The sequence below is a fragment of the Trichogramma pretiosum genome, unplaced genomic scaffold (genome assembly GCF_000599845.2).
Source record: "Trichogramma pretiosum strain Unisexual culture from Peru unplaced genomic scaffold, Tpre_2.0 scaffold54, whole genome shotgun sequence".
In the NCBI taxonomy this organism is placed as follows: Eukaryota; Metazoa; Arthropoda; class Insecta; order Hymenoptera; family Trichogrammatidae; genus Trichogramma; species Trichogramma pretiosum.
In genome coordinates, this window is record NW_019641628.1 from 956,043 (window position 1) to 982,455 (window position 26,413).

At 42.2% G+C, this 26,413-nt stretch overlaps 7 protein-coding genes across 10 annotated transcripts in view; 5 read left to right on the forward strand and 2 right to left on the reverse strand.

Annotated features, from left to right (window-relative positions):
* The first annotated feature begins 376 nt into the window (after positions 1-376).
* LOC106654295 (tubulin-specific chaperone A) lies at positions 377-2,266 on the forward strand. Of its 2 annotated transcripts, none has more exons than XM_014374088.2 (2): positions 377-1,021; positions 1,101-1,188. In XM_014374088.2, the coding sequence occupies exon 1, from the start codon at positions 642-644 to the stop codon at positions 987-989; it is 348 nt and encodes a 115-aa protein (XP_014229574.1). In that variant the 5' UTR covers positions 377-641; the 3' UTR covers positions 990-1,021; positions 1,101-1,188. The 2 variants fall into 2 exon arrangements, with proteins under 2 accessions (XP_014229574.1, XP_014229573.1); XM_014374087.1 differs by having other exon boundaries at positions 930-1,021; positions 1,101-2,266.
* On the reverse strand, positions 2,117-4,142 carry LOC106654296 (V-type proton ATPase subunit D). Its single transcript, XM_014374090.2, has 4 exons — positions 3,896-4,142; positions 3,410-3,527; positions 2,816-3,301; positions 2,117-2,742 (listed from the first exon to the last, which is right to left on the reverse strand). Exons 1-4 carry the CDS (start codon positions 3,934-3,936, stop codon positions 2,647-2,649), a joined length of 741 nt encoding a protein of 246 aa, XP_014229576.1. The 5' UTR covers positions 3,937-4,142; the 3' UTR covers positions 2,117-2,646.
* Positions 4,143-4,996: 854 nt separating this feature from the next.
* LOC106654308 (transcription initiation factor IIB-like) lies at positions 4,997-7,344 on the forward strand. Its single transcript, XM_014374105.2, has 2 exons — positions 4,997-5,182; positions 5,546-7,344. Exons 1-2 carry the CDS (start codon positions 5,148-5,150, stop codon positions 6,471-6,473), a joined length of 963 nt encoding a protein of 320 aa, XP_014229591.1. The 5' UTR covers positions 4,997-5,147; the 3' UTR covers positions 6,474-7,344.
* Positions 7,345-7,457: 113 nt separating this feature from the next.
* LOC111693687 lies at positions 7,458-12,236 on the forward strand. Its single transcript, XM_023459091.1, has 2 exons — positions 7,458-11,511; positions 12,158-12,236. The coding sequence occupies exon 1, from the start codon at positions 7,458-7,460 to the stop codon at positions 11,355-11,357; it is 3,900 nt and encodes a 1,299-aa protein (XP_023314859.1). The 3' UTR covers positions 11,358-11,511; positions 12,158-12,236.
* LOC106654329 (transcription factor Sox-11) lies at positions 11,776-16,949 on the forward strand. 2 transcript variants are annotated; one of them, XM_014374133.2, is made up of 8 exons: positions 11,776-12,416; positions 13,612-13,815; positions 13,889-14,290; positions 14,371-14,525; positions 14,592-14,711; positions 14,793-14,891; positions 14,982-15,295; positions 15,367-16,005. In XM_014374133.2, exons 1-8 carry the CDS (start codon positions 12,390-12,392, stop codon positions 15,447-15,449), a joined length of 1,404 nt encoding a protein of 467 aa, XP_014229619.1. In that variant the 5' UTR covers positions 11,776-12,389; the 3' UTR covers positions 15,450-16,005. The 2 variants fall into 2 exon arrangements, with proteins under 2 accessions (XP_014229619.1, XP_014229622.1); XM_014374136.2 differs by lacking the exon at positions 11,776-12,416 and adding an exon at positions 12,848-13,417 and having other exon boundaries at positions 15,367-16,949.
* Positions 16,950-17,105: 156 nt separating this feature from the next.
* On the forward strand, positions 17,106-24,731 carry LOC106654330 (nuclear factor related to kappa-B-binding protein). Its single transcript, XM_014374139.2, has 10 exons — positions 17,106-17,368; positions 17,872-18,099; positions 18,168-18,669; positions 18,736-19,015; positions 19,091-19,283; positions 19,385-19,833; positions 19,902-22,387; positions 22,465-22,911; positions 22,985-23,415; positions 23,512-24,731. The coding sequence occupies exons 1-10, from the start codon at positions 17,363-17,365 to the stop codon at positions 24,001-24,003; spliced, it is 5,514 nt and encodes a 1,837-aa protein (XP_014229625.1). The 5' UTR covers positions 17,106-17,362; the 3' UTR covers positions 24,004-24,731.
* The window catches only part of LOC106654338 (inositol-trisphosphate 3-kinase B), a 42,366-nt gene continuing 40,301 nt past the window's right edge, over positions 24,349-26,413 (reverse strand). For both annotated transcript variants that reach the window (XM_014374151.2, XM_014374150.2), the window contains 2 exons: positions 26,184-26,396; positions 24,349-25,864 (listed from right to left, as the gene is read on the reverse strand). In XM_014374151.2, the coding sequence (XP_014229637.1) occupies positions 25,460-25,864; positions 26,184-26,396 (618 nt within the window). In that variant the 3' untranslated portion in view covers positions 24,349-25,459. The remainder of the gene's footprint in view (positions 25,865-26,183; positions 26,397-26,413) is intronic.

The window sequence follows — 26,413 nt, forward strand, 5'->3', positions numbered from 1 at the left end:
ACAAGTCACCGACACATCAGCGTTTAACCAGTTAATTTTCATTTTTTATTTTATCATATTTTCCCAAGTCGATGCCTATAATTTAAATTATAAATCATTTAATGCACCAGTTTTTTAGAACATATTAAAAAATATCATAACATTAAATCACATGTTGCAGTTTGTAATCAAGTTTTTTTCCCAAAAAATTCTGAATTCAAGGAAAATTTCAGAACCTGAAGAAAAAATCTATAATAATTATTTAACATTAGATTCTTGCACCCTCATATCATTTGCCATAAAATTTTCAATATAAAAATTAATTGAAATCAAAAATGTAACAAGTGTCGCTTGAAATCTCCCGCGTATATCGATTCAGATTTATTGACTCATCTGGAAATCCACTGTTGCGTGTTTTGCTCGTTCAGTTGTATTATTGTCGTTTAACACTATATATGGTTATACTTATATTATACGTCTAAAGAACGTTCTTTACCTCCAAAAAATCAAGTATTTCAGACTCGACGACATCCCGTACTACACACGCTGCACAGTTGAATCGACTCAGCTCGCGCCGACCACGAACTCGCATCGTCTTTTTGTTATCTGAAAAACGTGTTGAAGTCATCTTATTTCTCCCGTTCATAACCTCAGGAATAATCATGTCAGATGCTCGTCTACGCCAGTTGAGAATCAAGTCCGGTGTTGTCAAACGCCTGGCCAAGGAGAAAGTAACGTACGAGAAGGAGGCGACCGAGCAACACGAGAAAATTCAAAAGCTCAAGGAACAGAACAAGGACAGCCATGTGATCAAGAAGCAGGAAGAAGTGTTGCAGGAGTCGCTGATGATGATACCCGACTGTCAACGACGTCTACTCAAAGCCTTCGAAGATCTCAAAAGAGTCCTCTCCACGGAGGAGGATTTGAAAGAAAGCGAAGAATACATCGACGCCGAGGAAGCCCTTAAGACTGCGGAGCCTCAGTTGATGAAAAATAGTTCAAATATATGATTTTCAGACTCTGATATATTTCAAAATTACAGGTAAAGAATCAATTATATTGGTATTACTTTTCGAGTGAATGTAGTGAATATACATGTGAGTTCATTTTTACAATTTTAGTTTTATTCAAAATGTGGAAACGGAAAAGACAAAACCAGACATTTATAGAAGAATTTATTACTCGTGAACCACCCACACAATCACCGCCTACACAAAAAGTTAATATATCTACAATCAAAATTGCCATTACTAATGTTTACAATCTCAACAAACAGTTGCAAGAAATATTGCAGCATTTAAAAAATGTTGATCCAGTCACTGAGACAGATAGGAATAAAAGTATACAAGTATATAATGAACTAAAAAAGCAAGTGCAAGTATTAAGAGAATTAAGGGAGCATAACGATCTATCTTCTGTTGTCAGAGCTAGGCAAAAAAGGAGAAAGAGATTGAAAAATCAAAAGAATCAGTATGCGATATTAAAAAAAGAAGCTGAAGAAAGACGGCAATACCTACACAATGAAATTGATAAGTGGCGAGCTAAGAAAGAAAGAGATATTCAGAGAGAAAGAGAGAATAAGTTATTCAGAATGGATGCAGATTTAATACTGTCTGAAGTAAAAGCAAAGCAATCTGATGTGAAAAAATTCTTAACTATTCTTGAAGAATTAGAAAGTCTAAGAAAAGTTAAGGTGTCTATGGCTCGCAACAGAGGAGAGAACATATCCTTGGAAACCGACAGAGCCTTTAACAGTATTATAAATCAGTTGAGAGAGTATTGGAAAGTATTGGAAAAGGAATATTCAATTGAAGAAAAGGGCTTAAACCTCATGATTAAAACTGACAAAGAAGAAAGGATCAATAAAATTTCACATAATGTATTTGTAGAATGGCAAAAATCTTTGTTTACTCAAAGTATAGACTCTGGTTCCTCTGAATCACAATCTTTGAACAATCTAAGAACTTTGAGAATCATGTGGGATCAATATATTAGTGGAGAAAAAGGCTCTGAATTGCCTGTAGGATGGATAATGAATTCTCCATCTTCAATGTCTACATATAAAGAAATGCTTGCTTGTTTCAAGAACAATATTTGTGATTGAGTGTTACCATATTTATTGACAAAAAAACTATAGTAATACTTAATATTTTTTATTTGTAAATTAACAATTTTTACTTTTTTGTGCTTACTTACCATAAAAGACAAATTTCACAAGTCAATTATATGTTCATTTTTCATAAAGTCTTATTTAGAATAAAATAAATTTATTATATTTTGAAATTTACACTTTTGTTATAATTATTTATGAATTTCCATAAAGCTTTACATATAATTTTAAAATAAGTTGATTACAATGTTGAATTTCATCTATTTATTAAACTCAATGAGAATTTGATTCTAACACTATAATACTTGTAACAAGTTTAATTTAATGCATTAGAAACAATGAATTTTGCTGCTGCACAGTTGATAATTTGTAAAATATTCCAAGAGTTTAATGATCATAAAAAAAAATATTAACAAAAAAGTGATATTTTAAATGTACAATTTTAACACCATGTCTGGTTTATAAATAATACATGCTGCAAATAGCAGTTTTTCAACTTGGAAGTGGCAGCAAAATGAATATATATTATCGACACCTAAGAATAATTTCAGTGGCATTTAGAACAATATATCATCATCTCCTTCATCCAACATATTTGCTACATCTCTGTCATCAGTTCCAAGTGCTCTCATCGCTAACCTTCGAGCTTCAGCCTGAAAATAGAAAAAACAATGTTAATAAAAAGGTACAATTTTACACCCATATCAAGAAATTCAAAGGAAATACCTTAGCTTTGGCCTGTTTTTTCTTATCCTGAATTTTCTTCAGACGGTAGAATTCTTCTCTTTCAAGCTCATCTAATTCTGAAATGATGTACTGAAGAGTTCTTTCAATTCTTGGAATGATGACATGTTCAATAGCATTTACACGGCGATTAGTGATTTTAATGACTTCGTCAAGGGTGACGAAACTGGTTTGAAGAGAAGCCAGCTCGACCAGTAAAGTCACAGCCTTCTGATAATTTTTTTTCAACTTTGACAACTGCTGACCACCCCTGGCTAGACCAGCTAGTTCGTAAGTATCAGTACCATCTTGATAGGATTCAAATACTGGAAGATTTACACCAGCAACATTGTCTTTCTTTGAACGTATCTTAATTTGTGCCTTTGTTACGTTCTGAAGAACAACTTGGTTGAAATCACCGGTGGCAAATTTAGCTTCCGCCAGAGAGAAGGCAGCTTCTTTCATCACTTCTCCCATGAGTGTTTTGGTCTACAAAAAGGAATGTGACATTTAAGAATGATTCTCCATAAACAAACAAATATTTTCATTTCAAGCGTTAAAAAGTATGTTGTTTATAATGAATTTTTTGACACACACCTCGATAATTTTACCAAGGATCATCCTGAAACGCATCTGAAGGGCGTCAGCCTTTTTCTTGAGCAATCCATGTCCTTTTTGTGCGCCAGCCAATCTGGACTTCATCAACATTTGGGCTCTGCAATATGAAAACGAGTCACGTGTTTCTTATCACATTTTTTTCATTCATATAGCTATCGATTTGGTTAATTAGCCTGGGTGCACGAGATATCGTCGTGGCACAACATTAACGCGTACGAGGCCCATCATAATGGACGATTCGTCAAAGGAATCGATGCTTAAGTCCCGTTGCAATATCGAAGAAGCGATCGCGAGCCAGTCACGAGACACGCGCAAATGTAAACTTTTCTGCGCGTCGCGAGCTGTCGCGAGCTGGGAGGCACCCACTCCGCTTGTTGTACACACACATCGAGTCCGAGAAAAAAACGACCGATTCAACTCGACCCGGGGACCCGCGAGAACGATCAATTAACATAGGATACTTACCCCCGAGACGGGAAAATGGCTAGCTTTTCCTTTCCCGACATGTTTACTTTTCTGCAGCTCGAGTCGCGACGAACGATCGGATCCTGTGATCAGCTGACTTTGACAAAGCGGAACAGTGGAACACACAGCACTGACTGAGCGTGTTGGTTGGTATATAGTCGATACCGTACTCGTCGTCGTCGTCGTGAATTCTCCAAGTCTGAAGTCTCTCGCAGTGCCTCGGTGCTCCTCCGTATCCTAGTGTGTGTCTATTAAAGCACTGAGATGGGCGTGTGTGAGTAAATGTGCGCGAGCAGACGCTTGCGGCTGTCACATGATCGTGCTGCGATTATACAGCGAACAATATTCTGTGCACGCGAGCTATAGTTGCTATATGACTGCACACGAAGTGAATCGTTCCCTCCACATATACGATCAATTAACGATTAAAGATTCATCATCGTATAGATAAAAATCGATGTTATGTCTTGGTGATTGGTTTGGGGACAACCTATAATTATGCTGAAATCGATTTATCTCAAAATTTTTCTCGATATAGCTTGGAAAATAACCTCGAATTTATTTCGAGTAAACTCATCGTGTTTTTGTCAAGCATAGACCTCCGAGACATGATCTCTATGCATTTTAACTACATAAATAAATATAAAAATTGTAGTGTTCAAAAATTGGATTAAAAAAAATTTTTACCATTAAACTTTTTAGTTTTAAGTAGGGGAGGATGTCTATTTTACGCTAGTGTAATATAGCATAATTTCTTCGGCGTTTACCAACGTAGTTACTTATGACGCATATTGATTTTTTTAGAATTTAATTATTGAAAACTTTTTGTTTAGTATTTTATTAAATGACTTGATAACTAAAATGTTTTCAACTTAATATTAATCATTTTTTGAACTATTGAATTAAAAATGTAATAATGTTTATAAATTATGTACAATAAAATCAATTCTATAGTAATAAATGTCGCTGAACAATGACAAGCATTTAAAAACCGCGCGATATATCCGTAGTTCTTACTTCTGTCGATAGATCGTGCTTCTGCCCAATGGCTCCACACAGCTCATGCGCACAGTGTGGACGGACTAATATACAGCTATAAATAGGCTGAGACCACTGGTATCCAAGTCAGTCTGCGTCGATCGTACAGAGAGTGTGCACGACACTTGACAGTTGATCTTACTAAAAATCTGTGGCATAATCTCCGTTTTCAAGTAGCCATCCGCTGGTATTGTACCAGACACAAGTTAAAAAGATGGCAAACCCAAACAATCCATTTCAACCAAAACAGTAGGTTTTTTTTTCCTATTTTGGTTCTTGTAAATTCAGTCATTTTGCTGATCATTCTTTCATTTGGTTAATGTTTAATGGGGCAATTTAAAGAATCTTTTGTAACTTTCTATTTGTGAAATACTTCTCAGTGAATAGTTACAAGCATTAAGTTTGCTTTATTCTTTCCTCTGATACAACATTTATGTTATTGAACTCCACATATAAAGTTAAGAATAAATTTTACTTTGTAGAACTTTTTTAGGTTAGCATTTAAATTTTAAGAGTTCCCTAAACCAGTTAGAAACTTGAGTTAAAAATAAATCATTGATTTCAATACAATTTTTAAGTTTGTTTTATAACTGTCAATTATGTTTTTCACAGCAAACCACCTACAGTTTCATGCTACGCTCATCCATATGCACCTCTGATAGAAGATTACCGAGCAGGAGATCAGATATGCTCAGACTGTGGATTAGTTGTTGGTGATCGAGTAATTGATGTAGGTTCTGAATGGAGAACTTTCAGTAATGAAAAGAGCGGAATCGACCCATCCCGTGTAGGAGGTCCTGAAAATCCATTATTAAATGGCGCTGATTTATCGACCATAATTGGTCCTGCCACAGGAGCTGCATCCTTTGATGCCCTTGGAGTTGCGAAGTATCAGAACCGTAGAACTATAAGTTCTTCTGATAGAACATTGTTAGCCGCTGTTCGTGAAATTAATGCAATGGCTGATCGCATTAATCTTCCAAAAACAATTATTGACAGAGCCAATAATCTGTTCAAGAAAATTCATGACAGCAAAGTATTAAAGGGCAGAGCTAATGATGCAATTTCCTCGGCTTGTTTGTATATTGCTTGTAGACAAGAAGGAGTACCTCGCACATTCAAAGAAATTTGTGCAGTAAGTAAAATAAGTAAAAAAGAAATTGGGCGATGCTTCAAACTCATTCTGAATACACTTGAAACCAAAGTTGAAGTTATTACAACTGGAGATTTTATGTCAAGATTTTGTGCAAATTTGGGATTGCCCAATACTGTACAGCGTGCTGCAACTATGATTGCCAGGCAGGCCACAGAAAGAGATTATGTTCCTGGACGATCACCCATATCTGTGACAGCTGCAGCAATATATATGGCCTCTCAGGCATCTGCAGATAAAAAGACTTACAAAGAAATAGGTGATATTGCTGGAGTAGCAGACGTAACTATTAGACAAGCCTATAAGCTCATGCTTCCACATGCAGCTCAATTGTTCCCACAGGATTTCAAATTTGTAACGCCAATTGATCAATTACCACAGGCTTAAAATTGTTAAGAAGAAAAGAAAAAAGTATTATCGTTACTAGATTTCATTTAGGTTGTTTTAATAATTTGTAGAGAACAGCATTTTTTGCATACAAAACCAATTTGTAATCACACTCTATGTACAAATAACATTAAAAAAAATGTTGCAAGTCTTGGAATAGTGAAAAGAAAATATTTTTGATTCATTTGTAATGTAATATGAAACTGATGAAATCCCATATAATGCTGTGATTGTATGACTATTTTTGTACCAAGTTTCATATTATAAAAATAAATATTTTTATAAATTACAAAATCAATGAATAACCTTTGATATTTATCCCATTTTTCCATTTTCAATGTTTTATAAGCCATATTTCCAGTATCTTTGTAAAAACTCATCACACAAATAGTCATCGGATCCGAAGATTATTTCAATATTTGAATGAAATTCAACAAATTCGTCAAATATGCAAAGCCAATGCGCCCAACACATCGTAGTCTGACAAATACACTGAACTATCAAAAAAAGATGTGAGCATTGGCCAAGTATCGCGAGAAATTAATTTTTATTTTCGTGACTCTAAAATATTTATCCAGCACCTATCAAGTATAATTGTTCTTGTTCCGGATTGTGAATGAATCGACGAGGCAAACACCGTTTAAATTGTAAATAATGTAAATAGTACCGTTAGTTTTAAGTTTTGTTATTGTAGTATGTAAGAGTTATTGTAGTATATAAGTCAGTCGTCAAGAGAACGCTCAACTGGTAGTCTCGTGTTCAAATATCAATAAAGTAGTAACGGTTTATTCTCAACTCAGAGTTTCTTTCGAAAGTCGATCAATTTTCCCTTCATCTCCTCGCATCATCTCGAACATTTTGGTCCTTCGGAGTCGAATTTATTTCAAGAGTGAACTATCAAGTATCAGNATCGCACGTCGTGGGCCTCGTCGCTCGATGCTACTGGCCACGGCGCGAATCATCGTTTCGGCCTCTCAACGTACAATGGAAGTACGTGCCCTCATCGACCCGTGCTCTGAAGCAACATTTATTTCGGAGGCACTCGCGCAGCAACTGCGCATATCACGGCAAAAGGCACTGGTCCCGGTAACCGGAGTTGGCGGTGCGCGATGTGCGACTGCCAAGTATCAAGCATTGATTTCAATTCGACCGCACTTCGATAATGGAAAGGAGTGGACGGTTCAAGCGTTGATTTTAACGCATTTATCGGACTACGTCACACCACAATACGAGCTTTTTCATCAACTAGACTTTGCCGCTGGACTGAAACTCGCAGATTACAACATCAAAGCAGCGGACAAAGTAGATGTCATCATAGGTGCTGATCTGTTCCCTGCGCTGATCAAAGGAGGACTCCGTAAAAGAGCAGATTCGACTCTCATCGCACAGGCGACGGAGCTGGGTTGGATTTTAACCGGAGCTACCGACGCTCGACCTACTGCGGCGCAGAAGTCACCCACGATCGCCAGTCACACGATCGGAGTGGATACGGAGCTGCACGAGCTCATGGAAAGATTTTGGCAGCAGGAGGATGTTGCACCTGTAAGTACTGCTTTTACGAAAGAGGAACAAGAATGTGAAGAGCATTTCGTCGCGACACATCGACGAGACGAGCATGGTCGATATATCGTTCGACTGCCGTTCAAGGGAGATGCAGCCAAGCTCGGAGACTCGAGATTGGTCGCGCAACGTACGCTGCAGCGAATGGAGCGACGCTTTGCTCAGCAACCGCAATTGGGTCAGATGTACGAAGATTTCATGTCCGAATATACATCGCTCAATCATATGAGCGAACTGCGTGTAGCCAATGAAGCAGCTTGTGAGCAATTTTATCTACCACATCATGGAGTTTTGAAGCAGAGCGGAGACAAATTCAAACTGCGAGTCGTCTTCAATGGGTCAGTCAAGGTGGATAATGGCGCGACTTTGAACGATTGTCTGCACGTCGGACCTAAGTTGCAGACTGAGATTTTCGACATCATGCTGCGTTGGCGTAAGCTCCGATACGTCTTCTCGGCAGATATAGAGAAAATGTACCGCCAAATACTAGTCGATGAGCGTGATCGTCGATTTCAACAAATCTACTGGAGGCAAGCGCCGACGGAGGAAATGAAGACGTACCAACTTAATACAATTACCTACGGGCTTGCAAGCTCGCCATATCAGGCAATCCGAGTCCTGCAGCAACTGGCGAGTGACGAATCGGCGAGATACCCTGCGGCCTCAAGAGTTCTCAAGAATAGTGCGTATATGGATGATATACTTACAGGAGCCGACTCGCTGGAGGATGCTCGCGAATTGCAGCGCGAGCTTGCGGATCTTCTTATGGCGGGCGGATTTCCCTTGAGCAAGTGGTGCGCCAACCACCCCAGCTTATTGGAGTCATTTCCTCCCGAGAAATTAGCGGGCGCTCGAGAATACAATTGGAATGCAGGTGAGGCGGTAAGCATGCTGGGGATATCGTGGCAACCGCACGAGGATTGTTTTCGTTTCACCATTGCTGATCCGCCAACGGAGAACATAACGAAGAGAAAAGCGCTATCATTTATTGGACAGCTGTACGACCCGCTCGGGTGGATATCGCCACTGACTATCCAGTACAAGATTTTTCTACAGCGCCTTTGGACTTTAGGTTTGTCCTGGGACGATCCACTTCCGGCGCACTTACAAGCATTGTGGCAATCACTTGTCAAGGACCTACAGAACCTCACTCAAGTCTGTATACCTCGATGGATAGGACTATCACCGACTCCAGGCACTGTCTTGGAGCTTCACGGATTCGCTGACGCGTCGGAGCGGGCCTATGGTGCTGTAATTTATGTACGAACAGCGATCGACGACGTTAGTTCTCGCTGCACCATTCTTACATCGAAAACAAAAGTCGCACCTTTGAAGCAAGTTTCGCTGCCACGACTGGAGCTCTGCGCGGCCCATATGCTCGTGCAACTGATGAGGCGAGTCGTCGATACGATGTCGATGGTCGACGTTCCGGTGCACTTGTGGTCTGATTCGACCATTGCACTGGCCTGGATACGTGGACATCCAACACAGTGGAAGACATACGTGGCCAATCGAGTGTCGGACATCCAGACGACGCTGCCTCAAGCCTCTTGGCACCACATCGCGGGGACGCAGAACCCCGCTGACATCGCCTCGCGCGGAGCACCGGTGGAAGCTTTGTGTTCACCCTCACTTTGGATGGACGGACCGGACATAATAACGAGCTCGGGCGACCCATGGCCTCGAGACATGAACGAAGAATTGCCGAACACAGAGCTTGAATGCAGATCGATTGCGGTGCATATCGCCAGCCGCGGGCCGGAGGAGAGTGAAATGCTGAAGAGATACTCCAGTCTCAATCGCCTGCTGCGCGTTACAGCGAGATGTATGGAATTTGTAGCGCGCTTGCGAGAGAGAAGAAAAAGAAGATCGCGAAGGCTCAGGTCAGGTGAGACGCTGGAGCTGACCCCAGCTCAGATAGACAGCGCGCTCAAGCTCTGGACTCGGCAGGTGCAGGAACTTCATTTTTCTAAGGAAATCGAGTCGTTACGGAGGTCTGTGCCCTTGTCGAGAAAAAGTGCACTGTTACGGCTGCACCCGATTCTCGATGAAGAGGGCCTACTGCGGCTGGGAGGTCGACTGCAGAATTCGTTGCTGCATTATGATGAGAAGCATCCGTACATACTCCCCAGTACATCGTTCCTTTCACTGTTGTTGGCTCGCGACGCGCACGACAGAACACTACATGGAGGAACGCAGCTCACATTGAGTTATTTGCGACGTCGCTTCTGGATTACTCAAGGTCGCGCGCTCGTTAAACGAGTAATAGGTCGCTGTATACGATGTTGGCGATATAGAGCGACTCCAACGAGTCAGCTTATGGGTGATCTCCCTGCCCTCCGAGTGCAACAGAGCCGACCGTTTCTTCACACCGGAGTCGACTATGCTGGCCCGATTAACATTAAGTGTTCCAGAGGTAGAGGAAAGGCTACTTTCAAGGGCTATATCGCCGTCTTTGTATGTTTGGCTACGCGTGCGGTTCACCTGGAAGTGGCATCTGGTTACTCGGCGCGTGATTTTTTGATGGTGTACCGGCGCTTCGTGGCTCGTCGAGGTATTTGTGCCACTCTCTCAAGTGACTGCGGAACGAATTTCATTGGCGCCGACCGAGAGCTTCGTGAGTTATTTGCCCAGGCACAGAAGCAGCCGAAAAAACTGGCACGCATGCTGAGTAACGAGGGCACGGAGTGGCGTTTTAATCCACCAGCAGCACCACACTTTGGAGGGATCTGGGAGGCAGCGGTCAAAAGCACGAAATTCCATCTCAAGAGGATAATAGGCGATACGCGTCTAACGTTTGAAGAATTTTCCACTCTTCTTGCTCAAATAGAGGCGTGTCTCAATTCGCGGCCATTGCAAGCGATCAATGACGATCCAACGGATCTCACGGCGCTGACACCCGCGCACTTTCTCATTGGCACCGCAACATGTACCATACCTGAACCGTCGACGCTCGATTTGTCCATCTCCGGACTTTCTCGGCTACAGATGCTGAGAAATATGTATGAGCATTTTTGGACGAGATGGTCCTCGGAATATCTGCAGGCGCTACAACATCGACCAAAGTGGCAGAAGAGCAACACCCAGATTCGCGTCGGACAGTTATGCGTGATCCGATCGGAATTGACGCCGCCGTGCAAATGGGCCCTCGCACGCATAACTCAAGTTCACCCTGGAAAGGATGGCCTGGTACGAGTGGTATCAGTGAAAACTGCCACGTCTGTATTCAAAAGACCTGTCACCAAACTTAGCATTCTACCACCAGCAGAAGATGATTCGCCTAATATCGGCGAAGGCGGGCGGAATGTTCCGGATTGTGAATGAATCGACGAGGCAAACACCGTTTAAATTGTAAATAATGTAAATAGTACCGTTAGTTTTAAGTTTTGTTATTGTAGTATGTAAGAGTTATTGTAGTATATAAGTCAGTCGTCAAGAGAACGCTCAACTGGTAGTCTCGTGTTCAAATATCAATAAAGTAGTAACGGTTTATTCTCAACTCAGAGTTTCTTTCGAAAGTCGATCAATTTTCCCTTCATCTCCTCGCATCATCTCGAACATTCTATTTTTTCATAACATATTTTTCTTTCTCTCTGTTCGAACTCTTTCCGCGTATGAATTTACCCAATTTTATCATTGCCACTGGAGCTTACAGATACTTTTAATTGTAAAATTTACTCGAATGTTGATACACAAATTAATTTTTAAAGAAATAAATTACAGGCCATACCACCTATACATTTTTTAAATTTTTTGAGAAACAAACTCGTGTAAGTCTGATTAATTTTCAAAAATTCGAACAAAGATTTTCCGGCAACATGATGGAGCAGTCGTTTTCATATCAGTGCTAACTTCAAATCGGATTTCATTCGAGACAATTTACTAATTGCAATATAGTTTTTGTAGACAAAAGTTTTTGCTTAAAATAACTTACGATTGGATAAATTTTTCCGAACAATTCTTTTTTTCAATCAATTTAAAAAGTAAACAATGAGAATTTGAATCTTTACGTGTTTACTGTAGCTGGTCAACGTGCAACTGTCTATACGAGCTTGTTGCAATCGAGATTCGATTCAAAGTTTTCAATCTAGGAAAATTATTTTACATTGATAATTGCATTATAGTCAGTTAGCCGGCCAACTTTCATATTCGAAGGAGCACGTATTCCACGTATGGATAAGAGGCCGCAAAGTGAGCTCCGCCACTGTTGCTGCTGCCTGCAACTTGTTATAGTCGTCGAGAGACCGCAGCGAGAAGCGACTACGACGACGACGATAAGTATACAACACACACATAACGAAAAAGTCACAGTCTGCAGTACGGATAGAGCAGCAGTAGAGCAGTACCGAACCGAACATGGCTGCCAACGAACATCAGCAGAAAGTGAGTAGACGAGAATTAAAAAAAAAAAAAGCCCGAATTTCTCGCCTTTTTTTTCTTGGATAACGAGAACATCGTCTATCTCGATCTCATGTCCAGAGGGTGCAAATCGTGGACACCTCGAATTTTCCGCAAGCGCGATTCATCGCCGTGCGGGGGCCGCTGCTGCAATAACAGCACGTATTATTTACCATTTTTCTCCAGGGGTAACTTGAAAGATCATCGCAATGACGATTCTGCCTTTGTTTTCGTCGATGCGACATCCGAGAGTTTGATGTTTGTCATGAAAAAAGTCCGTGCGATCTTGGAGGCTTTGCAGCTGCATCCATCGCAATGTTTAGCAGCGAGTCAAAAAAGTGAGAGTGCAGTAGTCGCGATTTGTACACGGCCTTCACGCGTACTTTGACTTTGACATTTCGCTGCCTGTGCGATATAATTCACGAATGCAATGTCGCTCGTCCGCTCCCATTATCGATGATTTCGTGCGCAATCCACCTGGTGCATGGATTTCCGCGAGGATGACATTTTTCAGCTGTCTCGTAGCTCTGTTTACATACAAACTCGTTCGCGAGCAAACAGCTGTCAAAGTGACAGTACCAGATACATCTATATGTGTGCTTGTATGCATGCGAAACATATACATAAGATGAATGAGCGCTGCTTTATGTATAGGCACTGCGAGATATGCCACTGGCTTCGCGACGATTTTCATGAAATTTTTCCTGCCCGATTACGGTCGGTTCACCGAGTGCACATTGCATCGTCCTCGCGAGCAGCGATCGCGGATTTATTTTTACAGCCGTCGCCGCTGCCTTTTTTGTTTTTCTTTCAATTATGTATAGCTAATCCACCTCGAGACTATACGTTCGTGCTCTGTGTTTTGCTGCGAGAACGTCATTTCAAAATGGTCGGTTTCTTTCCTCGTATTCCTCGTTTTCTTTCTTGGCGACTTTGCTCTATCCACATAACGCTGACGATTGAATGACGAAAATGACGACGACTCGGTACTTTGCTTTACTGAATAAATAGCAATTATTGATTGTGCCATTCAATGTTTTTTTTTTTTGAGTAAAACCTTTTCTATTTTGTATTAAAAAACGCTTTGGAAGTGAATGAATAAAAATTAAACCGTTAAAACTTGATAAGTAATAGTATCAGTTATGATTATTCTGAAACTATATTTTTAACTATTTATTAGGAGGAAGAGAGCGAAGGGCCTGAACCAGCACACCATGCAAGAAGGCCTATGAATGCTTTTCTAATTTTTTGTAAACGACATCGGGCATCTGTTAGATCTGGCTTTCCTCATCTGGAAAATCGAGCTGTTACACGGGTTCTTGGAGAATGGTGGGCTATGCTTATCGATGAACAAAAACAAGCTTATACTAATTTAGCTCAGGAGGTAAATTAAAATTAAATGATTTTTTTTTAATTTTCAACCCTATTTACACAGATCAATATCATAATTATTTTAGTACAAAGATGCTTTTCTCAATGCTAATCCTGATTTTAAATGGTACAAGCTACCAGCTCCACCTCTTCGTACATTAAACACAAGACCAACAAATAAAAAGGGGGATCTTTTACAATTAGAGACTGAAACAAATAAAAACCAATTACAAGAGGATTTCATTCAACCTGGCAAATTGGCTGATGAATCTCAAATAGGTGGTTTGAGTTCCTTGTTCACACCTCAAAAAAATTGTCCTTCTTCTTCAATTGGTGCAGCGGATGAAGAAACTGATAATAATTTAGAATGCCCAAAACCGCCAAAAAAAAGATTTGCAGACCCACTTGTTTCTTTTAGTTTGAAAGAAGATTGTAAGGCTGATTTATTTGGAAATCACAATGGACCAGAATCAAATAATAATTCTACAGTATGTTATTTTTTAAATGTCATTTAAAATTTTACATTCAAGACAATCTTTTATTAGAATTAATCACTATTATTTTACAGAATATAAGTCAAGTTAAAGAGGAGACTATTACGGATAATGAACCAGTTAATGAAGAAATTTGTGAAGATGAGAGCAATGGCACAGTTTACCAAAAATTTTCAGCTGAGGTGGCATCTCAACAGATCAAACAACGTCCGATTCTTGATCCGACAAAGTAAGTGAAAAATAGTTTTTTCAGAAAAATGGTGTTATTAAAGGTATGAACTCAATGATTTTATAGCATAGAACAGCACAATCACGAAAGAAGAAACTCTATATCGTCGAACATTAGTGAAAAAACTGACTCATTATGTAGCGAAGGGACCAATTCTCGTGGTGATTTAGAATATCTCGTGCAAGGGTAAACTTTTTTAATTATAAGAACTTACAGCAGGATCAAACGCATAGATTACTAATAATATATCAATTTCTATTCATGTAGTGCTGAAGGAAAATTAGAAGCATCAAAACCGGAAAATACTGTAACTGGAGGAGCTGACAGCCATAGCAGTTGGATGTCACGTAAACGATTCAAAGCAGAGTAAGTTTTAGATTTGGAATTTTTTCCCATTGTTTGAGTCCACATCATAATTCAAATTTTATAATTTTATTTCGCTTTTTATATTTTTAGAGATTTTAATTTGGAGAAAAAAATTGAAGCGTTGCCATCCTTAAGTTTAGAAGAATTTCAAGCAATGAAAAAACAACAACGCACTAAGAAAAAGAAAACCACGCAAAGACACTCCAGCAGTACAAAAAAGCGTTCCGATGAAGCTTCTTTATCATATGGACGCGTCGCAGATTTGAAATCAAATACACAGAGAGAAGCGGAAAAAGCTCTAGTTGTCGGAAGTCAGAAGAGAAAAGCACGGAAACAAAATATCACGAGAAATACAATGTTTAACAAACCGCCAATTAATAATCAAATACAGTCGACCAACAAAAGTACCATACACATAACATTTAATTACTTAAATTATCAAAATTTGTTATAACATGGTTTAATATATTTTCAGCATGGTGTGAATCCCCGGATCTCGAAGCTTTGGCTTGTCTAGCTACGGTGGCCGCAAATCGTACGAAGTTAACCAAGTCCTAGATCTTCAATTCTTCAAAGATGAACACGAAGAATTAAAAAAATATATATCGTTTGTATTCTTATGAATTATTTATTTAGTGTTACTGTATTACATTAGTTCTGTATGGTTACTTTTTATAATTGATACTAACTTTCAGTTTAACAAAGAGTCATTTTAATTTAAATTAGGATAGAAATCAAGCGAATCGTTCTGCAGCAGTATGCCGATTTCCAAATTACTGTATGCGATTTATAGTATGGTTGATCCTAGATTGTGCGTTTGCATTATCTAATATATGCTTGGTGCACTATGTAATGATCACACAAAATTTAATGTGTTATAGCTGCAGTATTATGCTTTTTCTTATTGTAATATTTGTCTCACAGATAATTATCACAATTTTTACAATATGGTGTAAGGCTTCTCTGATATTACAAAATAATAGGTGCCTTGATTGATATAAATTCAAAGGCATACTTCAAATTGATTATATATTTATATCACAATAGCTTTATTAATCAAAATTTTAGTTTAAAATATTTTCGACCTCTGAACTATAGACAGAATTATTTTTATACAATCATAGATGTTATAGTAAAAAAACAGTCATAGGATTTTTTATGAACAGAAATAATTATTAGGTTACAAAATAACGTAACCAAATGCTCAAATGAAAAAATAGTGAGTTTCATTTCTTTACTTCTCTCGAATAAATAGACCAAAATGTTTTACCGGTACGTGTGCTACATACAGTGCTTGTTCTTTTCAAACATTCTATTGAAAACCGAGAGATTACAGACTCATATAGACAAAGAATAATTGAAAGCCACTAATGTGTAAGTGAATATGTACATGTATATTTCTAAATGATAGCTCAATTTTATATCCAATGTTTTAACAGCAGAAGTAAGAAAATGATAAACTTTTGTGTTGTACGACCAAATCAGACAGAAGCTGATCAGGATAAAAGTTTAAAGACTGTCTGTGATGATTTTTGGCTAAAAGAATTTTTATTATTTTATATTTTTCTATGCTACACTATCAATGGCTCTTTGATTTCGTTGAGCGAAAACAAAGAATCTAATATCTTTCCCAAATAATTCATAAATACAGTGTATAAAATCCATCAGAGAAATCTGATGCGAATCAATAGTGAAGTAAGATAGCTGATTCAATAATTTTGATAAATTATTTTTTTTTAATCTTGGCCAGTACTAAAAGTATTGAATTTCAAATGGAAAATGTGCCTTGGTGAGACATGAAAATCCGAAATGATTATTGATAAAACTACAAAGCTCTATTTTACAGAATTAACAATTAAAAATAAATGCAGCAGTATCTAAACAATGGTTTTTTTATTAGCTAAACGCTACGTATTTATATGTGAAATTTTATAAAATGAAGAAAAAAAACTATGTACATATTACTATTATATTAAGTAATTCTATTGAAATTGCACAATGAATGTTTTCTATAATATTATCGGAAACCACACGGTAAACCTTATATATGTTGATGTCTGCACGTGATGTTGCTTGTAACTTATTATATAATGTTTATATTCGTACAATAAAAGTAATGATATTTTCATTAAAATAAATTGCCGTATTTCTTGATCCTTTTGCGCGGAATAAACCTCTCTCTTTGCTGTTTACCCGCGAGCGCAGATTTGAATTTTGAATGATTTCAGCGTCGGGCTCGCGATTGGCCCTTGACCCTGCGTGCGTTGGCAGAACTGCCGTTGGAGGCAGTCCGATGGTTGGCATTATATTTTGGCAATGTAACTCTTGCCGCTGCTGCAAAACACAGCACTGCACTGCACGTCACTCGCTGCAATTATTTTAATAAAAAAAAAAAACACTGTCCGCGCGAGGAACACATAAAAATAACAAAAGGACGAGAGAGCGACCGGAGTTTACACAAAGTGGGAGTAATGGAGGTTAGAAATCGTTATCTACTGCTATGAATTCATAATTCTGTGTACTTTGCAATGTTTGTGTGATGATTGACGAGGAATCGAGTGCCAGTGACAAGCTTCCCAGCTCGTGTTTTGATAAGGTTCCCGTGAACGTGCTGGCAAAGGTTTTTATCGTGGCACAGATGACACAGCTTGTTTACTATTGAGAATTGTTATGGAATGCAAGCTTTGATTGATCATTGGCCACAACTCGTTGTCAAGTGTTTTTTTCAATTGCATCCTTTAAGATTATTTTGCTAAAACCAAGAAATGACTCGTGTTTACTCATTAAACTTTAAACTTTATCAAACTTTGTTGAATAGATAAAAGAAAAATCACAAGCTATTGTTTTTTCTAGTAGAAACAAGTTACATAATTTAGTTGTTGTGGAAAATTTTCAGTAGCATCAGCTTATATTTCTGAATTGAACTCTATATTCTTCAATCCTAAGTATACGTTTTTACTCTAAAATTTTATCGGTGCAGATGGAAGAGTGTTCTGTTAATGGTGATTCTGGAGCAGAGGAAGATGAAGATGAAGAATTGTCTCAGGCATCAGGGGGTACTGAAAGTAGTACAGAAAGCAGCGAAACCAGCACTACCACAGACAGCGGTGAAGAAAGTGCAGATGATCAAGGAACCACAACGTCAGAAACTAATTCCTCTATGGATGAAGATGAAGACGAAAGTAATGTGGTTGAACATCCAGAAGAAGTAAGTTTATGCTTTAGAACTATGTATCAATATAAAAAATAATACTCTCATAATTTATTTAATTACAGCAGTGGGAGACTTGTATAGCCGGCGGAACTAAAGTTAAATTACCACAAGACTTGTGCGAGCATGCAGCTATATTTAAAGAAATGTTAGATTACCCTAAATTCTGGGATGAATGTTTGAGTGAAAGCCAAAAAGAATCTTTGTATAGTTTCTTGCCAACTTTTCCCAAAGACTGCAATATTGAGGCAGAGCTGGATAAGACTCTGGATATGTTATTCAAGAGAGAGACTCATAGGTTTGGTGTTACTCCTTTAGACGACTTCCATAATCAATTATCTGCTGGTTACTTTCGACCAGACATGAAAAAAATACGCTCAATGATTAAGAAAGCAAGGAGAAAAAAGTCTATATTTTTAGAACGGAAGAGATCTTATGAACTAACTCAACAAATACTCAAGTCAAGAGCAAATTTACTGTATAATGCTTATAACCAAGGTTACATGGGCCAAATTACTCAGCGTTCAAATATAAAATCAAATTTAAAGAAACCCATGCCAACATTAGGTAAATTAACATTGCTTATACTTTATGTTGATATATTTTCTCGAACTTATTAATAACAATTTTTAGTTGACAAACAAGCACAGCGTCGCTACAAAGAAGAACTAAACGCAATAAATGCAGAATTGGGCTCTGGCCTTGCCAGTTCTGGTCTAGACACTGAATCATCCAGTGGCGGTTCTGATGACGATGATGACGGCTGTTGTCTTTTGACACCAGGACGACCAAGTATAGGAGGTAAATTACAGCAGCAGTTGCTGTTATTGAAGCAACAACAAAGGAGAAAAAAGCGGGCAGCAAAAGAGCAAAAACTGCAGCAATTATTAACAACTCGTGCCATGCAATTAAAGTAAGTTATTCTTAAAAATAAGTATGTTAAGAAAAAAAGAAGTAAATTGCGATGAAAATAAATTGTATTATTCAGAAACACACTATTCAATGGAAGCGAAGACACCTTGAGGCCGGTTTGTTCAACTTTGCAAAGGCTAGGTAATGAATGCGGTCCGAATAGTGCACTCAGTCCAAACATGGCATCGACTGCCATGATACCTGAACCCTCTGAAGAATCCTACAAAGCTATGCTGATCGCTCACAAAAAAAGGAGAGCGCGAGGGGATGTAAGAAATCATTCAATTGCTATGCAATTCTTCAAAACGCTGTTGACTGCAATAAAATGCGCAATGATTACACTGACAAACGATGATTATATTTTTTGCAGACAAATCCAGAACTAAATACGCAAAGTATATCGCTTCCCGATCTGGTGCAACGAGCCCAGTTGGGTCAGAAGCACAAGTTGACCTCGACGCCGCGTCAGCCCGGCTCGAAGAAGCGCATCAAAATCGAGACTCCTTACCAGCCTCAGCAAGTACCCGCGACAAGCAGCAGCGTCGCGGCGCCGAATTTCGTGCCGAAAATGGAAAGCGACGCGATGAGCCACACGAGCGGAGATTATTCCCTGCCGAGCGCGGACGAGCTGCGGCACAACGCCATCGAGATGCCGGACGAGAAGCCACCGGAATGCATATTTGCCAGCGAAGTGCCGGACGTTAAGTGCGAGATTAAGATCGAGGACTGCAACGAGCACAAGTACGAGATCGCCACTGCGATACAGAAGTACGAAATCGAGCCTCCCGCCGATCAGCCACCCTCTACGATTATGGACGAGTAAGTGGCCGAGTATTAATCAGCAAGTAACCGCAGAAAAATATATTCAATTATTTTTATACTTTTAGCGGTGTGGAGACCGATCACAACGAGATGTCCTCGCCTATGGCCGTCGAAATAAAGGAAGAGTTGGACAGCGTGGATTACGACGGCGACATAAAGCTCGAGGCCGGTATCGTCTCGGCCGACGAGATCGAGCCCACTTTGACCTTGCCGAGCGGCCAATTGTCGATGCCGATGTCGCAGCTGCAATTGGTAGCACCCAATGGCGCGGACGCATTGACGATGTCGGCGGTCGTGTCGTCCATATCTCAGATGAACGTCGCCACCGCGGCGGCAGCGTCGAGCCTGAGCATCGCCGAGAGCCTGCAATTGCCCATGTCGCTGCAGCTGCCCGTCGTCGACGATGACATGGTGAAGAAGGAAGAGCTCGACCTCGACAGCATCGACATGATGCAGCTGCCCATACAGCTGGACGACGGCATCGACATACTGGCCGACGTCAACGTCAAGTGCGAGGACGGCAACGTGATCGCGATCCCGGAGAAGGACCTGCCGGACTCGCTGGTCGAGGACATCGTGATGAACGGCGACGAGCTGCTGCAGGAGACGCACGCCTGCTTCTTCTCGCTGCTGCGCGACTTGTTCATGTCCAAGGGCGCCTATCGGCTCAACGTCAGCGAGATGACGGACTCGGTGATGCTGTGGCAGGACAATCCCATATCTCCGCTCAACGACTGGTACTCGCTGTTTCATTCCTGGCCCGCTCTGGTGCCGCTGGCGCTGAGCTTTCTCGCCGGCGAGATGGTCTACCCGCAGGATCCGCTCTCGACGGGCAACGACCAGGAGCTCGTGCCCTACCTGGAGAACAAGGGCCAGGGCGTTTACGCCTGGATCGGCGCCGGCAGAGACTCGGACAATCACCTCGCCGTGCTCTGCGCCAAGTTTCTCCTGTACAAGGACATACTGGTGGCGCCCAAGTCCGCGTCGCCGATCAAAACGACGTCGTCGTCGTTGTCGACGAGTCTCGCGTTGAAAACCACAACCGCTACCGCCTCTAATGCTGCTACTGCTGCTTCCAATGTCAATTCACCTTCTTTACCGTCGTCGCTGCTGACGCCGTCGTCGTCGTCGTCGATCACCGCGACGACCGTCGTGCTACCGGACGCGTCGATGATCGACAACGCCGCGCTGCCGGACGGGCAGAGCATAGCCGACGGCTTGGCGGCCAGTCTGCAGCCCGAGTGGGAGCCGCCTCAGGCCCTCTACCCGACAGACTGGAAGGTCAGGCCGTCCACGGCCGAGGAGAAGGAGGTCTTTCGGCAGCAGGAGCGTATGCGCTACGCGGCACCCCACAAGGCCTACACGTATCACATGCACGGCTACTCGAGCGTGGTGGGGCCCGTCAAGGGCATCTATCAGCACAACGCCGGCTCGGCCCTGACCAAGGCCCGGGGCCACTCGCTCCTGGTGCCGGACCGGCCGAACTTCGTCACGATCCTGGCTCTGGTGAGGGACGCGACCGCTCGACTGCCCAACGGCGAGGGTACGCGCGCCGACATATGCATGCTGCTCAAGGACTCCCAGTACATCCACGAGGACATATTCGCCAACGACAAGGAGAGCAATCTGAACTCGGTCGTGTCGGGCGCCCTGGATCGGCTGCACTACGAGAACGACCCGTGCGTTCGCTACTATCCCAAGCGCAAGGAGTGGCTGTATCTGCATCGCGCCCGATCCGAGTCCGAGTTCGAGCTCTATCATCAGCAGCTGCAGGGCGTGCCCAAGAACAAGAAGAGCTCGAGCTCGGCATCGAGGAGCAAAGCCGCGCAGGCCGGCAAAAACATGGCCAAGGATTCCTCGGGCGCCGCTGGTGGAGCGTCGTCGTCCACGGCCAAAGAATCCACACCGAAGAAGGAGAAGAAAGGCGCCGCTTCGCAGGCCAGCACCGCTGGTAGCAGCGCGGTGGCGGCCAAGAAAGAGCTACCAAAGAAAATCGAGGAAAAAGTAACGAGCGCCGCCGCTGTCGTCGTCGATGCGAGTACCTTGGCGGCCGAACAGCAAATAGTCAACGTTATTCCGAGCAAGCCTCCGCAACACAAGCAGTTGACCGCTTTGCAGCAACAAAAGCAGCAGCAGCAACAGCAAAATGCCGCAGCCGCCGCCGCTGCAGCACTGCAACAAAAGCAACAGAGCACGATGGCGTCGCAACAACAGAAGCAGCAATTCGTTTTACATCAACAGAAACAGCTGCAGCAGCAAGCGAAGTCGTCGCCCGCTCATCACGTCGTGATCACGACGGCGACCGCGGCTACGACGACCACAACCACGTCGACCGAGGTGCAGTCCTCGTCCCTGACCAATACCTTGTCGGCGGCAGCTTCCGCAGCGAACAGCAGCGCGAATGCCCAATTGATGCCCAGCGTCAATATGCAACATTTGAATAATCAGAGCTTGCTGACGAATCAAGCGATGACGCCCTCGAAGGAATGCCCCGTCACTGTCATCAGCACGGTCATCGAACCCAAACAGCACACGGTCAACGCGAGCAGGGGTAAAAATCGACCTTTGGAACATTTTCGTCGCGAAGTAATTTTTTCAATATTAACTCAACGAATTTTAATCTTTCAGATTTCAACAATCTGACCAACGTAACTACGAATATGCCAACATCGACCGTAAAGAAATTGCCCAGCGTGAAATCGGTGGCGATGAGTAAATCCGGTGGTACGCAGAGCCTGCTGCAAGCGAATCAGCCACAGGCGCAGCAGCAGCAGCAGCAGCAGCACTTTACTCCTCAACAGATACAAGTATCGACCTCGGCGGGTCTTCAAACGATCAGATTATCGGGGCACTCGGTCCTGCAAACTTCTGCTCAGCCGTCGACGAGCGTGACGACCCTGTTTTCCACTGGTGGCAAATCGGTTCAAAGCCAGGCTCAAATAATTACCGCACAACCAGGCAAGAGTCTGTTGCAGAGCTCGAATCTCAAGCAACAGCACCAGCAGCAGCAGCAACAACAACAGCAAGCTCACGCGGTGTCCGGAAAGACGCTTTTAACGTCGCAAATTAAATTGGGTTTGTTTTGTTTCATTTTATTTAAAAATTTTTTTACGAGTCAACATTTCAATTATTTTTCTGCACGTTTTAGTGAGCTCGAACCAGATAAAGTCGCTGCTTACGGGCCACGGCTTGAGCGGCCAAACTATCTTCATCAAACAGGCGCCTTCGGCCTCGACGACGCAAGCTCAGTCTTCCGCTCAAAGTACGGTCAACGCGGGATCCCAGAGTCAGGTTCAACAGCGCGTACTGGCTACCTCGCAGCAGGGTCAACAGTCTACGCCAAACATGCAGAGAATTATCGCGCAAATAGGCGGCAAGCCGATCGCGGTTCAAATTCAGCAATCGCCGCAGCAACAGCAGCAGCAGTCGCATCAAAAGGTACTGGCGAAAATGCTCACGACCAGCGGCTCGAGCGGACAGCTGATATCGGTGGAGAGCCTGTTGGCGCAAAAAGGACTGAAACTGGCGACGACGAACCAAGCCCGATCGGGTGGCAAAGTAATTCAGACACAATATCAGGTAAGTCGTGGGAATTCATCTCGATTAAAAAAAAATAATAATAATAAAGACAAGGGGAAATTTTTCGATCGAATATAATAAATTGGCGTTTCATAGGTCGTATCGCAGGCTCAATCTCAGCAACAGCAGCAAAAGATCATCGTGAGCTCGCAATCGGCTCAAGCACTATCGCAAGCTCAGGCCCAGCTGCAATCTTCGCAGCAAGTTCGCATGGTGACCGCCCAGTTGGCGGGAAAGCCAATCGTCCTCACCTCGGGTCCAGGCGCAGGTAAAACCGTCAATGTATCGGCGTCGGGAAACGTAGTCATCGGCAAGCAGGCAAACACATCACAAGCCGGACAGCAACAGCCAATTATTTTACCGGGTCATCAACTGCTGAATTTGAAAACCCTGCACGGGTTGAAAGTCATATCTCCGCCGACTGGCTTGAAGACCGCTAGTGGTGCGGTGTACGCTCGAGTCATCGCGCCTTCCAGCATTGCACAGGCCGGTCAGAGCAACGTAGTTATACAGTCAGCACAAGCTCAGCAAAGTGATGGACAGGCAGTACAAAATTCTAGAAACTCGACGTTCGGTGGCGCTCAATAAACTAAATGCTACTTATCGTTTGATTAAAGTGTACATATTTAGAAAGTTGAAGATATATTTTTGAGCTAAAGCTTGCCGTCGAACTGTAATCTAATTCACAGTGTCGGTGTGTAATTATAAACAATATAGTTATAGTACGAGGTAAATAAATTTATAAATAATAAAGATATAAGTTTACGTGTGAAAGTGAGAGTTAAGTTTAGACGTGCGTGAATTATTTCCATGAGATCCAGTAGACTGATGAAGTATTAGAATAAACGACGATTTTATGTTCTATCATTAGGTGATCACAAGATGTATAAAAATGGTAATATTCATGTGTATAGAATAAAAAAATTGGTAAAATTTAAATTACACAACGCTTCGTTATTTTAATAACTTTTTCTCTTTATAAATGAATAATTAATAATAATTGGTCAAATTCTTGTTGAACAACGGTATACTTTACTCAGAAATTATGTAAACAGCATTTCACGACTCTTTTTCAGTATAATCTTTCGAAATCTACGAGCTAAACGTACGACACAAAAATATAATCTATTCGTGTAATAGAAAATTCGACTATTTAAACATTACTATATAACATTCATACAAAAGATATATATTTTATGGCAAAAATCCATTCGATGCTTTTGCAATGCGGTGATTCTTCTAACGAGAAGAGTTCTGTGTGTGTGTATATGAATTATAAAGAGATGATAGAATGTATTCGTAGCAAAAAAAAAAAAGAAAAACTTATGAACGATGCGACTCATTACACGCCAATCGCACATGTAGTATCTCTATACATATAAGGCACACGCGTGCCCGGGGCCGCACGTATTGTACACACAATGTGGCATCATTATTACATTATTATATTTTGCGAGTCGGTGTTTGTACACATAATGAGGAAATGCTCCTCCGCGCGGCATCATCGTCCATGCCGAGAGCACATTCCGCCGCGCGCGCGTCTCTCTCTCTCTCTCTGGGTTATTATTATTGCAGCCCGTCTCGCTGCGTCTTTGGTATTATTGTTTTGCTAGTACAGAGCCTGTACGTTACATGTGTGTATGCTATATAATAAGCGTCGAGCAAATACTTGTTTACACGTTATATAGATGCTGCTGCACTGCGCGCGAGTTGCACCGCACACAGGCGTGTGTTATTATACACATTACTGCCGAGCGCAAAAGCGTCGATGCGAACTGACACACTGACCAGAATTTCATCGTTCCTCCGTTACATTATATCATATTTATATTAATTTAATCTATAAAAAATGTCTTTTTGATACGAAATAAACGAGACACGCGCACTCGCGGACACTCCAAGCGCTCAGGGTAGGCCACACACGGATTTGCACAAAAGGCACACAATCATCGACTCTCGCTCGTACACAATGAATACAAGATACATAATACTAATCGTCCTCTCGCGAAAACCTCTCGCGTTTTACGCGTTATATTGGCAATTCTCAAGTCGGCCCATCGTGATCATCGACTACTACGGCCTCTGCTGCTGCTGCTGCTTCGACGCCACCATCCACAGCAGCAACACCATCCGCAACGATCTCCTTGAATATGTCGATGAGATTGTTGACGCCAATGAGATAGCCGTCCTCGTGATTGCCCACCTGCCAGACGGCGTCGTGCCTGATGCGCTCGAGGTGCTCCGGCAGCGGCAGAGTCTTGGCGAAGTCGATCATCCAGACGCCGGCGGCCCTGGCGTCGTGCACGAAGAGCAGCGACGAGCCCACCACCTCGTGGCCGGCGAAGAAGCTGGACGCGCGCAGGGTGGCGCGTATCGCCTGCAGACGCTGCAGATACTTGCCGGCCGCGTGCGGATAGCCCTCGACGAAGCGCCTGATCGCGTCCATGACCTGGTGAAAGAAACGGAGAGAGATAGAGATATATATTTCGAGCACTGTGTAAGTATCATACATGTGGAGAGAGAGAGAGAGAGAACGGATTTGCGCGCGCGAGCCGCGGCCAAAGCGTAAATTAGCGCTTGATTACTTCGGCCTTGGGCCGCAGTAGTCATATCAATTGTCATTGTCAGCCGCACATCATCATCATCGTCGTCGTGTGCAGTGCACGATATCAGCTGCTGCTCTCGTGCGTGCTCTCGTCGTCGTATTATTATCATCGTACTTATATGTACGTGGAAAACGACAAACGATGTTTCTGTCTCATGCCTACCTGCTGCCTCGTCCTCGTGGTCTTGAAGTCCTTGGACGAGCCCGCTTGGGCCAGCTTGATGCCCTCGACCCGGAAGCCGAGCGTCGCCGTGCTCGAGATGGTCTCGCGCCACACCATGTAGCGCGGCTTCGTGACGCCCTGCAGCTGGCGCTCCTCGTCGCTCGGCGCCGTCGGGTCCACCTGCACCATCTTCTCGTACATGTCCTTGCGTAGCTGCAGGTTCGAATAAA

What these genes read in the sequence shown, in the direction of transcription:
- LOC106654295 (XM_014374087.1), top strand. Translation starts at nt 1,112, where the DNA reads ATGTGGAAACGGAAAAGACAAAACCAGACATTTATAGAAGAATTTATT.
- LOC106654308 (XM_014374105.2), top strand. Translation starts at nt 5,148, where the DNA reads ATGGCAAACCCAAACAATCCATTTCAACCAAAACA. An exon ending in AATCCATTTCAACCAAAACA is followed by an intron (nt 5,183 to 5,545) that starts GTAGGTTTTTTT and finishes TGTTTTTCACAG; the next exon opens with CAAACCACCTACAGTTTCAT.
- LOC106654330 (XM_014374139.2), top strand. An exon ending in GAAACCCATGCCAACATTAG is followed by an intron (nt 18,670 to 18,735) that starts GTAAATTAACAT and finishes AACAATTTTTAG; the next exon opens with TTGACAAACAAGCACAGCGT. An exon ending in TAATTCAGACACAATATCAG is followed by an intron (nt 23,416 to 23,511) that starts GTAAGTCGTGGG and finishes GGCGTTTCATAG; the next exon opens with GTCGTATCGCAGGCTCAATC.
- LOC106654296 (XM_014374090.2), bottom strand. Translation starts at nt 3,936, where the DNA reads ATGTCGGGAAAGGAAAAGCTAGCCATTTTCCCGTCTCGGGG. An exon ending in GCCATTTTCCCGTCTCGGGG is followed by an intron (nt 3,528 to 3,895) that starts GTAAGTATCCTA and finishes TTCATATTGCAG; the next exon opens with AGCCCAAATGTTGATGAAGT. An exon ending in AAAAACAGGCCAAAGCTAAG is followed by an intron (nt 2,743 to 2,815) that starts GTATTTCCTTTG and finishes TTCTATTTTCAG; the next exon opens with GCTGAAGCTCGAAGGTTAGC.
- LOC106654329 (XM_014374133.2), top strand. Translation starts at nt 12,390, where the DNA reads ATGGCTGCCAACGAACATCAGCAGAAA. An exon ending in TTAGAATATCTCGTGCAAGG is followed by an intron (nt 14,712 to 14,792) that starts GTAAACTTTTTT and finishes CTATTCATGTAG; the next exon opens with TGCTGAAGGAAAATTAGAAG. An exon ending in CGTAAACGATTCAAAGCAGA is followed by an intron (nt 14,892 to 14,981) that starts GTAAGTTTTAGA and finishes TTATATTTTTAG; the next exon opens with AGATTTTAATTTGGAGAAAA.
- LOC111693687 (XM_023459091.1), top strand. Translation starts at nt 7,458, where the DNA reads ATGGAAGTACGTGCCCTCATCGACCCGTGCTCTGAAGCAACATTTATT.